At 37.8% G+C, this 12,511-nt stretch overlaps 2 protein-coding genes across 3 annotated transcripts; one reads left to right on the forward strand and one right to left on the reverse strand.

The window, feature by feature from the left end:
• Nucleotides 1–187: 187 nt before the first annotated feature.
• Nucleotides 188–7,099, reverse strand: LOC9307630 (ADP-ribosylation factor GTPase-activating protein AGD3). Its single transcript, XM_021022401.1, has 19 exons — nucleotides 6,532–7,099; nucleotides 5,770–5,846; nucleotides 5,568–5,668; nucleotides 5,221–5,291; nucleotides 4,943–5,005; nucleotides 4,462–4,506; nucleotides 3,966–4,031; nucleotides 3,821–3,868; nucleotides 3,613–3,708; nucleotides 3,493–3,534; nucleotides 3,181–3,396; nucleotides 2,976–3,107; nucleotides 2,616–2,846; nucleotides 2,425–2,511; nucleotides 2,002–2,337; nucleotides 1,632–1,777; nucleotides 1,449–1,533; nucleotides 770–1,236; nucleotides 188–657 (listed from the first exon to the last, which is right to left on the reverse strand). The coding sequence occupies exons 1-19, from the start codon at nucleotides 6,574–6,576 to the stop codon at nucleotides 525–527; spliced, it is 2,487 nt and encodes an 828-aa protein (XP_020878060.1). The 5' UTR covers nucleotides 6,577–7,099; the 3' UTR covers nucleotides 188–524.
• A 1,124-nt stretch (nucleotides 7,100–8,223) lies between these two features.
• LOC9309676 lies at nucleotides 8,224–10,695 on the forward strand. Of its 2 annotated transcripts, XR_002331410.1 has the most exons (3): nucleotides 8,224–8,775; nucleotides 9,069–9,936; nucleotides 10,024–10,695. XR_002331410.1 is itself a non-coding variant. In XM_021023069.1 (2 exons), exons 1-2 carry the CDS (start codon nucleotides 8,401–8,403, stop codon nucleotides 9,843–9,845), a joined length of 1,152 nt encoding a protein of 383 aa, XP_020878728.1. In that variant the 5' UTR covers nucleotides 8,224–8,400; the 3' UTR covers nucleotides 9,846–10,667. The 2 variants fall into 2 exon arrangements, 1 of the variants encoding a protein (XP_020878728.1); XM_021023069.1 differs by having other exon boundaries at nucleotides 9,069–10,667.
• Nucleotides 10,696–12,511: the final 1,816 nt, after the last annotated feature.

Genomic DNA, 12,511 nt, shown 5'->3' on the forward strand with positions numbered 1-12,511 from the left:
AAGACTCAAAAGTCAAAACTATGAATGTAATGGGAATAAGTGGACCAAAATAAGAGAGAAAAAAAAAAGTGGACCAAAATGTACTCTGATCCGAAAAATGACAATCAAATTTCAAACAAACTTGGGTAAAAGTGTTAACGACAACTGGTTTAACGCGTAAATTATCTTAGTTTTGTATGGACAGAGATTCAAAACCAAAATCAAGCCACAAATTTAATAGCTAGTAACGAAGTGAACAAAACCTTGAATAATTGCTTACAAGTTACAAATGACATGACAAACTTAGGATGCTATAGTCCCACATACACACAACACGACACAACACAATACACTATAAATTTCCCAATATGCAGCCTATATCCATCCATCACAAAAACATCAAATACATTACTTAATTGGGGGCTAAGCTTGCTCGAGACCATTAGAGTAGAGGTCCTTTAGTGTTGATTGGCTCTTCAAACCGTGAAAGCAACGATGAAACATAGCTCCCAAATTTATATGTCCGCGGCCTCTGTAACTTTTTTTCAGCACTGTCTGTTATTGTATCCGTTTGGGTCTGAAAGGAGAGCAAGGACTTCGGGATCAGTAAATTTCGACTCTGCAGCGATATCAAGGGCGGTTTTGCCTTCTCCGTTCATAGCTTCCGGGTCTGCTCCCCTGCAACACACATCCAATTTGTGTGAAAACATTTAACATTTCCAAAGGATTTAGCCGGAGAAAATGTTTGGGCGATTTTGGTTAAGCGGCTCTCAAAGAAGAAAAAACTCACCTAGTGAGTAGCAATCTTGCTATTGTCGCTTTGCCTCTGAGTAGACAACAGTGCAGCGGCGTTTGACCACTTGAATCTGAGGCATTTACATTTGCACCATATTGCAGCAAAAGCTCTACCATCCCAATATCTGCCTTCTCACAAGCACAGTGAAGCAGAGAGGAACCTCCGCTTCCCTCAGGAGAAATATTTGAAGAACTACCTGTTCTATCAAGTAACTCATTTCTTAATCTGAGTAGAACATCCTCACGTTTTGGCCTTTCTGGTACTAATATTACTCTGGATAGTGTTAATGAAGAGCTGGATGATGATTGGTCATACACAGAATTCACATCCGCATCACCATTGACAATAAGCCGGTAAACAGCTTTTTTATCATTGCCACTCACTGCGTCCCACATTTGTTGTGCAACTGATTGTGGGAAATCACAGTCTCTTGATCTCCGAACAAATAGCTTCTCCGCATACTGTGAAATGACAAAAAAATGTTTGAATGAGCTTTCCTGAACATTGCCTATGACAGAGCAAAGAGAGAATGCCTCGAAAGTAAATATTTTCTAGATGTTCAATGAATTATTGAAGGAACAACATACTGTGAAATATTCACTCCCTCGAGAAGAAAAATAGCTTCAGTTATCTCCAACATAAGGAAATAATTAAAGGGTAGAAGCTTAAAAACCTTAGCTTGTATATACTTTTCCTTGATAGATATCATATCAGCATAGCTGGGCTTTCCAGTGACCATCACCCTGGATTTATCAGACCTGCGCATATTTGGCAAAGCAATTTTAAAACTATTATGCCAAAGTTTTCATTACTTTGACTAAGAAGGCAAAATTTCAATCATAAATGGATTTTTTACCCAGTTAAGCCTGGGTCAACATGGAAGGCGCTCCTTGAATGAAGCAATTCCTCCCAAACTGTGTTTGCAAAAGTATTTCCAAGAGCTTGGAACAAACTTATAACAGATGGCTCCCATACTTTCACGTCGAGAGTGAGTGACCTAACCTGTAGCAACGGCCAACTTCAGATTGCTATAGACTGATGTCAAACTGAAGGTCGAGCCATCCACAGTTCACATTCTATCACATGCTCTAACAATCTGAATTGCTAATGAACATCAAGCCTAGTGTCACTTCAAAATTCTGATGAACTTCTTTACGTCCTTCCATGAGTTGGTTGTTATAGAGCCTACATATATTTGAAAGCAATTAAGAGTTCTCGCGATTTACCTTAGATATATGCACACCAAGATTACGGTGAACACCAGAACATTCAATACAGACAAGAACCCCCAAATTTAAAGAAGCCCAATCTGGTTCTGGAGCTCCACAATCCGCACATTTGTCATTCCCACAGACTTTTCGCAGAGCATCAATGGGCTTCTCACCCTTCCTAATGGACCGTTGCGGCTGAAAACTTCTTGATGGCCTTTCATGGTACCCCAAAAAGCTCCTCTCACATACGAATTCTTCAGTGGTAGGATGATCATATTCAGAACTTTCATATGAGCTACTTTCACTAGCAGATCGATGGTGACCACTTCCCATGGGACTACCAGGAAGACGCTGAAATGTAGCCGAAGGACAATCACCAAAATTGCATTGATATTTAATATGAGCCTAGTCAAGCAAAGGAATAACGATAATACTTACCTGTTCAGGGACCTGAGAACTAAGTAGTGATGCAATAACCCCTGTAATCTTTTCTATCCAATCCATTTGATCGAGTGCACTCTCAGCCTGCACTGACAAACATAAGTAAACACTGAGTGAAAACTATTAAAAGTTGGGTAAACATGCAAACAATAAAGGTTTAAGGAAGTAACAAAGACTCTGAATCAAACCTGCAACGTGTAGTTTTTTGTAGGTGAAATGATCCTAAAGCAAAACCTCAGATCGGATTGATCAGCGTCGACTTTAATTGTTGAGGTGAGTAAGTTCACTGTATGACGAGCTACAGACTTCTCATCATGGACACCACCATGTCCATGACTATTCGAAGAAAGCCACCTACTAAGAAGTCCAGACCCAAGCTCGGAGCTATTTCTCTGTCCAGAAAGCTGACTGCCAGACCCCTAAACATCAAATCATCTAAGTCAGAGTGTGAAAAGAATGGGTCAAAAAGATTTTTCATTTATAAACACCATACCGTTTGCATAACTCTGCTGTTTCAAATATAAGATAAATACAAATACAAAACTTACAGATGGTTTGCTACACTGTTTTCGGTAATAATACAGCATTCCCCGGCTGTCAAGAACAAAAAACCTTCTTTTCCAGTCTCCTCTCAGGTTTGAAGATCGTTTAGAGAGATAACCTTGCCTTATTGTTTGAACCTGAAAGCACCAAGAAATGTTAATAGTACTCTCTGGAAGATGTCTCATTCATATGTAAAAGACATTGATCAACCTTCCCCCTTGCAGCAGATTGCATTACGGCGTCTATCATTTTGTGAGAGCTTCTACCGATCGCTTGTATGCCATCTCCATTTGGTGATCCATTAGAACCATTTGAACCCCACCTGCTCTCTCGATCAACCTGTCTTTTGTACTCCTGCATCTTTTCATTAAGTGCTGCTTGTTCATAATTTGATCTTTCTCTGGATTGTTGTGCATAGGTCAAGACCTGCAAAAAAGAGTTGATGTATAAATAGTTTTCTAAATGCCACTATCTCAGCGTTCTAACCACACATTTCTTAGAAGAGAATATATTTAAACCGACCTGATTGATATATGGTTCCATCTGATGCAGTAATTCGTAACCCTGAAAGCAACCACATTCAGATTTGACACAAACCTTTTCAGACAATTTTATAATACTGAAGCAGCATAACAAACTTACCTGTTTGAAGTACCGAAGATGTGCATCCATCGTTCCGCTGACTGCTTCCAAAAATTCAAACCTTTTCTTAGCTTCAACATTTGAAAGAGCAGTCACCTGTGCATAAATTAGGAAACCAAATAAAACAAATGATTACTTCAACAATACCATGGATGTGACAGCAGGTATATAGATTTGAATACTCAAAGATCAAACAAAAGAAAATTACAAGGTTGAACCGAGCTTGCTCAAACATAGACCTCGAAGTGTGAAGTTCCTGTCAGTGTCAATATATGTTAGTTATAACATAGAGAAATAAAAATATATAGTATTCAAAACTTAGAAACGAGCTTTACTAAAAGCATGCACCATACCTGTTCTAAAGCAGCAGCAACATCACTTTTTGTACCTTTCCTCAAAGATAAAAACTTCTCACGGGCCTAAATCACAATAGGAAGTTAATTAATCGTCCAGATAAGCGTGGACCCAATTTGCCTCTCTATTCTATCAGTTTATCTTCCAAGCTATAAAATTGATTCCTAGTAAGAGATGGCGCTCAGAAAAGTAACATGAACAAAAAAACTAGCTAGGTTACTGTAAATTTATACACAGCCCGCGCATAAAATTGCAACACATATATACTCAAACTTTAAAAAGAAAGAACCCTAGCATTCCTCCATTAACAAGGAATGATTCAGATATAATATTTGAGCTCGATTCATTTGGTCTGGTTGAAACTTTTCATACAGATTTACATCTAGTAAAGGTAAAAGTGTCGGGATGAGAACTTATAATCCTTCCAAACTGTCTTTTGTAGTGCAAACCAAGTCAGCACAGTGGAGAAACCAAAAATCCTTGACAAAGGGATACCTGATCGTAGGTAAGGCTAGCCTTATCAAAGCGCTTCCGAGCTTCCTGTGGCAAAAATGATCTCTCAGGATTCCATATCCAAATATAACCTTGTCATGCTAGCCTACTTTAGAAATGGAAAAAGATATATCTGGACTAGCCACAATGTATAGGCAGGGTCAAGAAACTTAACCATATCTGTCGTAATCATCAGACCTTCTCTACATTAATGACCTCAGAAAATATTTCCAATTATAATTTGTTTGGGGAAGGTTGACTACCTGAGTGATAGTTAATTAGCTTTTTTAAGATTTCTAGTACTGCAATGCCAAAGTCAAACCAGAAGAATTAAACCTAATCTCCCTATTAAATTAAATGCCTCTTGGCAAACCTGCTGGCAGGTCTTCATATTTTTTCTACTCACATATGCAGAATGTTTGTCCTCCATTGTTTTAACTCAAAAAATGTATATCTAGCCAAGAATAAATGAAGCAGCTTGTACCTTAACTTCATGCAAATCCATATTGGCAAATTGAAGTAATCTGTCATTCAGTATATGTTCCACCTGACAATGGAACTCATAAAAATCAAAACCTGAATTGAAATGACTTGATCTGCTCAAAACCTATACGATGTCTTAAGGTGAAGCAATCTATATAGAGGCCACTTTTGCTGAAGGAAAACAAAGCTATCCAACGTTGATACCACAGAAGAGTTATCAGAGAGAAGGCTGGGGGTGGATAGAACGGAGCGAGTGTCAATAATAACAAACTAGCATACCTGTGACCGAAGAACTTCTTTATAAGTCCCAATTTCCCTCAACGCAATTGTAAATTTTGTCATTACAGGTCCTGGCGCAGTAAGTTAGAGTTTGTCAGCACTTTTGATGAGACTATATGAATCTAACAACCCTAGCTAAGAGAAAGCGAAGAGCAAGAGCAGGAACAGCAAATTCACTTGCAATTTAAGGGTGAGCCACACCATAAGTTAGTGCTTGAAAACGAAAATTTATGAATTCTAAAATGGAAAATGCCTAAAATCTCAGATGACAAGTAGGTGCAAAGAGTATGGGGATTAACATAATATGCTACTGCGATTTTCCATGGCCTATGTGATATCGGTTATACCTCCAAAAGCAACACTTATTGGATCATTATGGCCTCCACCAAATGTTTCCAGTGCACTTGCGAAAGCAATGTCCCCATCGTATGCCTCACCTAGTCCTTCACTGTAAAAAGAAAGGATAATCTATCTCTGTTAAAAGATACATGTTTCAGCCAGAAGAAAACTCTAAAGGTAGAGCTACAATCCTAGTCATTTGAAGCATACGTGTATTTCCGGCATCCTTTGTAAAACTTGAGACTTCTTTCCCGCAATATTTCCGCACTCTCCTCCATGCTTTGTAACTATTTAAGAAAAAGATATCAATATAAGCACACAACTGGAAGGAAAAGTACATACGGTGAAGAAAACAGAAAAGACAAAATCTTATTATGGAAGAAACTGCAACTATGGAAAACCCCAAAGATTAAGTGATTTAGGCACTTATAGCGGTAAAAGAATCATCAACTACAGGCAAACATAGCAGGTTTTGGACAGAATTTGAGATACACTAGGAACTTCCTTAGCATTTAAGTTGAGTATATAGAGCAGAATTCTGACTAAACCAGTGAACATGAAAGTAGTAGCTAAGTGGACACAAGTGTATCCTAAAACACAGAGCAGCTTTGTCAGAATCAGAGACCCAAACATGTGCACTGGATCATAAGTCATTTTCACATTTCATGGAGCAACAAGGTAAAGCGCGAATAGGCCGTCCAGGAACCTTAATTAATAAATCAATTTCTCAGTGACACATTAATTCGAACCTTCCAGTGAAGTTCCACTCAAACTATGGGGTAAAATGTCGGTGGACACTCAAAATTCCAGAAGTTACACATCCTAATGGCTCCAAAATTAGTATCTGTTCACAACTTTTGAAGAACATATCTCGCCTAATATGACCCAATTTTAAACCTACCACACTAGGAGACTGGACACATTAAGACAAACACACAGAGACAGGAACCAAGATATGTAGTAGAAACAAACCTGTTTGCGGAACATGGGAGAGTCATCAAGCTTAGTGAAATACATTTTGAGCTAATTCTTACTTCCTCTTCTTCGACACAAACAGCAATTAACATCACACGACACGAACACACACAAACAAAAACCTAAAAAGCTAAAACCACCACTACTTTCTCACACAGACAAACGATGAGATCCTCTCCTCTCGACCCAAAAGCTTTCCCAAAATATCTACAAAAAAAGAAAAAAAAAAACAGAACCCGATGATCTTCAGAGTCTCGAGCCAAGCGTAATTTTGAGCTGGTGTTTTTCTCGCGAAATCGAGAGAGAACAAAACAAGAAAACAGTGGGGGGAGTTTTTTTTAGATGAAGTGTCTCGGGAGAAGAGAAGAGACAAACATATCAAAGAAAGAAAAGAAAAGAAAAAAAAAACTTCACCGTCTTTGTGAAAATTTTAACCACAAAAGACGGCGAAATTGTGCCGTTTTAGTTACCGCCGGAGATCGTGAAGGTCGGTAAGATACGACAGCGTTTCAAGTGTAAAATTTTAAAGAGAGGAGTACTGACTGTGCTTTTTCTGTAACAGTGGTCATCTGAGAAAACAAGGACTCGGGCAAAGATCCACTCTCTCCACGCGTCTTAAAAGCGCGTGTAATATTAAAGAAGAGGGAAACTAGGTGGCGCGTGTAGTGAACGCGATGCTCTCGAGAGGATTAATAGAGAAGGGAGTGTGGGACCCGTTATCTGGTTGCTTCTCCATTACCTTTTGTTCCGGAGGGACAGAGAGGCCAGTGGGGTATAAATGATTCCTTTTAAGACATTTTTATTTTTATATGAAAAAATATTCTTTAAAAATAAATAAATTGAACTCTTAAGGGTGGGAAAAAATTGTTAAAGCAAAAAGAAAAGTGGAAGAAATTTGGAAAAAATGGACACGATGATCTTACTTTTTTTGCAGACTTTACAGTCGCATATGATTTTTAAAATAAAAATTTTGGTTTCAAATCCCACTTGTTTAATGAAATGTATGATTTCTTTTCCAGCTAGTACAATATTGTTTAATCATAACGATAATCGTGTTAAAATCTAGTTTAAGATCTTTGTTCAACAGGTAAAACTAAGATATCTTCATATAAAACTATAGTAGCAGGGCCGGTCCTAGAATTTCAGTGACCTAAAGCATAATTTTAAAAGTATAGCTTTGAAAATAAAATAAAATAAATAAAAATTAATAACACAACAAAAAATGACAAAAAATCAGCTATGGAGACTCGAAACTGGGAGGGATTCAATATATTCAACAATTGTCAAGCCATTAGATTATTGAGACTTTTCAAAATATGGCCTCATTTTTTGCTTTATATTATGTGGCTTAAAGCATAATACTTTACTTGCCTTATGCACGAGCCGGGCCTGATAGTAGTAATAACGAATTTCTATTAACCAAAAATGTTAATATTTTCTAATCTGGTCTTTGTAATCAGATATTCTCACATCATTTTTATCTTATGGTTTTCTCTCTCAAATGATTTCCAACCTGATGCTATCAATCCACTGTGACTTAGATCTCTCTTTTCCTTTTTAGCCTGTCGCCTCTTTCATTTCCTTATTGACCTCAAACGGCCTACGGATACTAACTAAATTACTAAAATCCTTTTTTTTAATATATCACACACCCAAAAAAATAAAAAAAATTATAGAGGTAATAGTGACTAAGGCCGATAGTGGGCCTAAAAGTAAGAAATTCCATTATGTCAGGCCCATCATAAAATGCCCATTTTGTAAAAGGATCACAATCGTAAGAGGCGGTCTAGTCTTTTTTACGTTCTTCGTTAACTCTCACACCAATCGATTTGTGTGTGTTTCAATTTCTTATTGCTTCCCTTCCCAATGGCGTCGTCTGGATCGGCCGACGATGATTTCCAGTCTCGCGTTGCGAAGATCTTTGGGTCTCTCCCCTTCTCTCGTCCTTCGTCTTCCAAGTTTTCTACATCTTCTACTCCGGCGTCGCGGCAACAATCGGGGTCGGTGTGGACTCTCTCCGACACAGAAGTAGAGAAGCGGGAATGGAAGCGAGATTCGTACGATAGAGACGAGATTCCTTGTGTTTCATCGTTCGATGAGCTGTTGAGACAACAAAGGATCTCGAGCACTGCTCGGAAGCCTCTAGAGGATGATCTCAAAGATATGGATTGCGGCGAGGATTTTGATGGTGAGTGGAGTATCAGAGCCTCCATGGGACTTGACCGCACTCTCGATGACGAGGTAAATCAATTTTTGGTCTCTTAATGATTGTTTCTCATTGCGCAGCGAATTACAATTAGGAAGCATTGTTGGTCCTTTTCTCTTGGATTCACCTGTGTCTGAATATTGGTGTGTGACTTAGAGAGTTTTTGTACGTGAATCTTCAACCTATATAACCAACTTCATGATTCGTGAATTTTAGTTTTTCTTGTTAATAATATTATGCTTATATGTAGCACATACCGTATTATGAATAGGTTGTCACTTTCTTTGATACTGAGTGTTGTTTCCATGAATTATGCTTCTTAACACAGGCAGAGGAAGATGAGTATGATAAAGTTGCACTAGGTGAAGAGAATGACGGTGAAGGTGAAGGCTTGTCTATGAAAGATGCCCTTTCAAAACGGGATCCTCGTGCTAACTATGTTGCTGCAAGAATTAGGCTGAAGGAAGACGCAATCGAGGCCAACAAGTTTAATACTTCTGCCAGTCAACCTGCGAAAAGCAAAGAGCCACGCGCAGAAGAATCATTCGAAGCTGTGCCGCAAAAACCTATACTCAAAAGGAAGGAGAATAGTTCAGATTCAGAAGGAAGGACAAGTAAGCGAGTCAGGTTTGATTTTGTGTCTGAAGAAACATCAAAGAAACCTGAAGATTCTTGTTCAGCTTCTGTCTCCTCAACAAGTGTATCTCATCAGGGTAAAAGTGGTGCTCGGGTGCCAGATTACTTGCTAAATCCTTCGAGTTACACCCGTTACAGCTTTGATCAATCTCGCGAATTGAATGAGAAGTCCCCAGCAGGAGAATACATGGACACTCCCAAGGCTGTTGAAGGATTAAAAACTCCAGAGTCAGGATCATTCTCAAAAGTCTCCTTTATTCCACAGAAGAAGACCAAGGACGTTAGAGAAGTCAGTAGTAACTGTAGTGAGACGAAGCCTGTTGTAGCTGGAGAGTTGGCAGAAGAAGAGAGACCAAGTGCAACAGAAGATGGGGATACTGAAGTAGGAGAATCAGAGAGCTGCACCAGTTTCCAAAGGAAAGGTCGTCAATATCGCGCTAAGCGAAGTTTAGATGAAACAGCTGTCTGATCTTTCACATACCAGTTGGTTGGAAAACGCTACACAGAGATGAAGTTGGGGTCCATGAGATACAAACATGTAGCATCTTTTAGCAGTACATGTAAGATATTTTTAATTCCTAGACTTCTTTTTTACCCAATTTAGAGACTATATTACAGCGAATGTATGGTAACATAGTAAGAAACAGTTTACCTTCCTCGAAGAGAAACAGTTTACCTTCCTCGAAGAAACAGACTACTGGTTGATAGAACACGCAGAAGAGAATCTAAAGCTACCTCAACTTCCTCGAAGCAATCTTGATAGATCACCAGAGATGTTGCCACAAGTTTGGTTTCAACACTAGTGAATCGCTTATGGGAAGATTCCTAGGTTGAGAGACGTGGTTTTGAGCAAGAAATTCGTAATCTACTTGTGAATGAGAGACTACTTACTTGATCATGATGGAGAGAGCCTCTTGATGACAGAGAGAAAGTAAAGATTTGTGAACATACTCGTGGAATTTATGAGCAGGTGAAAGTCTGTTGATTCTGAGAAAGAAGGTAACACCTCTTCTTAGTTTGTTTTGATTCAAGTCATCAAGTTATAGTATGACTGCAGATTAACCAAATCATGGATTCCATTTATTTGCGTGAAAGGTTTTTGCTTAAAGCAAAGCTGTCGTTAATTGAGCATTGCTTAGTATTCCTTCAGTTAGTGAATCTGTTTTTACGGGTTTTCAGCTTATGGTTTGATCAACAGACCACTCGTTGTTGGAGTGTTTGTTAGTCCAACATTGAACATGTCTTTCCTGGCAGGAAAAAGTTCTAATCTGAAGACAAGACTGGTCTGAAAGTTTCTGATTGGTTTTAGATGAGATGCATATATATGTTTTTTTTTTTTTGTGCACCAATGCATATATGAGATGCATATATATGTTTATATGAACGAAAACAGAAAAAAAAATGGGAGGGACGGACACAATAATAATGTTGCTGAGCCTTAATAAACAGCTTCCACAAGCTGTCTTTTCTCCGTAATATGTGAGCATAACTCGGAACCATATTTATCATTTTTTGTAACTTTCTTAAAGGTCATTTCAAGGATAGCTGTCTTAACTATGGCCTCTTGGTTCTGCGTACGGATGCATTTATAAAATGTTATTCATTTAGCTAATTTGACATTTATGAAAGATACGTGTGTTTTGGAAGGACACTCCAAATGTCATTAGACACCAAAACCCACTTGGTGTGTATATTAAAGTCAGAGATGGAGACGACTTGGAAGTTTATTTTGATCAAAACTCGTGTTTGACGTTGTAGGCTTGTAGCATATTAAGAAATGACTTTCAACTCTTAATGTTTACTTGGAACATCTTTTTCTTTTTCCAGAGAATTTCTGGACAAATATCCCTCCAGCCCTCCAGGCCCACCCTTCATATTCTCCATTAAATTAAAGTTTTCGTTCGAAGGTCAAACAACTCAAACAGTTTTGGTTGTATTGAATCTTATATTGTGAAACAAAATAATATGGCTAAAACATCCTATAATATGAAACAGAGGGAGTAGTTTTTTTACGCGTAAAATCCTCTTGTCTTAACTTACATGGATGAATTCGTTTTGATCAAAAAAAAATTAAATTTAGAATTTAAAATAAAGAAACGGTTCCATATTTCAAAAGAAAAATTTATTAGGGTTGGTGGAAAGATTTTAAAATTAAATGTTAACAGTTAATGGAGAATAGAGAAGATAAAGAAGGAAGAGTTTAACAAGCAAATAGTTTTGGTTTTTCCTTTTAGGGGATTTGTATTAGTTTAAGATGAATTAACAATGTTTGGTATGGTCGAAGTAAAAAACATATATAGTACCGTTGGGTAGGATAAGACTAGACTACGATTGGAGCTTGAGCGAGAACCATATAATATCGGTGATACGATTTGGATCGTACTGTCATGTGTTATTGATCTTTATTTTTGTTTTTGTTTTGGTTTAATGCAGTTTCACAAATTTCCAAATCCTTTGTAATTGAGTGTATCAATCTGGAGAGAAGAAACGAGACTCTATTGCAGGTGAGTTTAAAGTCTCTTGCGTTCAATTTCGTGTTCTTTTGTAATTTCGTTGAATATGATATTGAAACTTCGTTTGTAATTTCTTTTAGTCTCCATCACTTTCACAACTAAATAAATAGTTTTTGTTGACTCTCATTGTAGAGTCTTTTTGTGGTCTTTGTTGTGTAGAATTTAGTTATATTTTTGTGATTTTGTTAATATTTAATTATTTATATTTGACTCTCACCGTAGAGTCTTTGTGTGGTCTGGTCTTTGAGTATGAGTTTTATTTTTCTTGCGCGAAAGTTTTAACTTGTTTTGGAAGTACAATTTTGGCCGAAGTTCCGTGTGATTTCCCTGCCTTTTCCTGACTTTGTTGATTCTAAGGAAACAGATACCAACAAATATATGGAAAACCTAAAATATTTTTTTATAAAAAATATATGTATTTTCGAGAAACCTAAAACCATGTACATAGCTGATAATAGGCCTCGGCATAAAATCCGAAATCTGAAAACCGATCCGAAACCGATCCGAAAAATCCGGCTCCGAATCCGAACCAAATAGTCACAAAACCCGAACGGATAATGAATTCTCCTATCCGAATTATCCGAACCGAACCCGATCCGAACCGAAAACCGAAAGGATATCC

This window comes from Arabidopsis lyrata (assembly GCF_000004255.2).
Source record: "Arabidopsis lyrata subsp. lyrata unplaced genomic scaffold ARALYscaffold_6, whole genome shotgun sequence".
Taxonomy (NCBI): domain Eukaryota; kingdom Viridiplantae; phylum Streptophyta; class Magnoliopsida; order Brassicales; family Brassicaceae; genus Arabidopsis; species Arabidopsis lyrata.

What these genes read in the sequence shown, in the direction of transcription:
- LOC9307630 (XM_021022401.1), bottom strand. Translation starts at nt 6,576, where the DNA reads ATGTATTTCACTAAGCTTGATGACTCTCCCATGTTCCGCAAACAG. An exon ending in AAGAAGTTCTTCGGTCACAG is followed by an intron (nt 5,006 to 5,220) that starts GTATGCTAGTTT and finishes TTCCATTGTCAG; the next exon opens with GTGGAACATATACTGAATGA. An exon ending in GTTGACCCAGGCTTAACTGG is followed by an intron (nt 1,534 to 1,631) that starts GTAAAAAATCCA and finishes AAATATGCGCAG; the next exon opens with GTCTGATAAATCCAGGGTGA.
- LOC9309676 (XM_021023069.1), top strand. Translation starts at nt 8,401, where the DNA reads ATGGCGTCGTCTGGATCGGCCGACGATGATTTCCAGTCTCGCGTTGCG. An exon ending in ACCGCACTCTCGATGACGAG is followed by an intron (nt 8,776 to 9,068) that starts GTAAATCAATTT and finishes TTCTTAACACAG; the next exon opens with GCAGAGGAAGATGAGTATGA.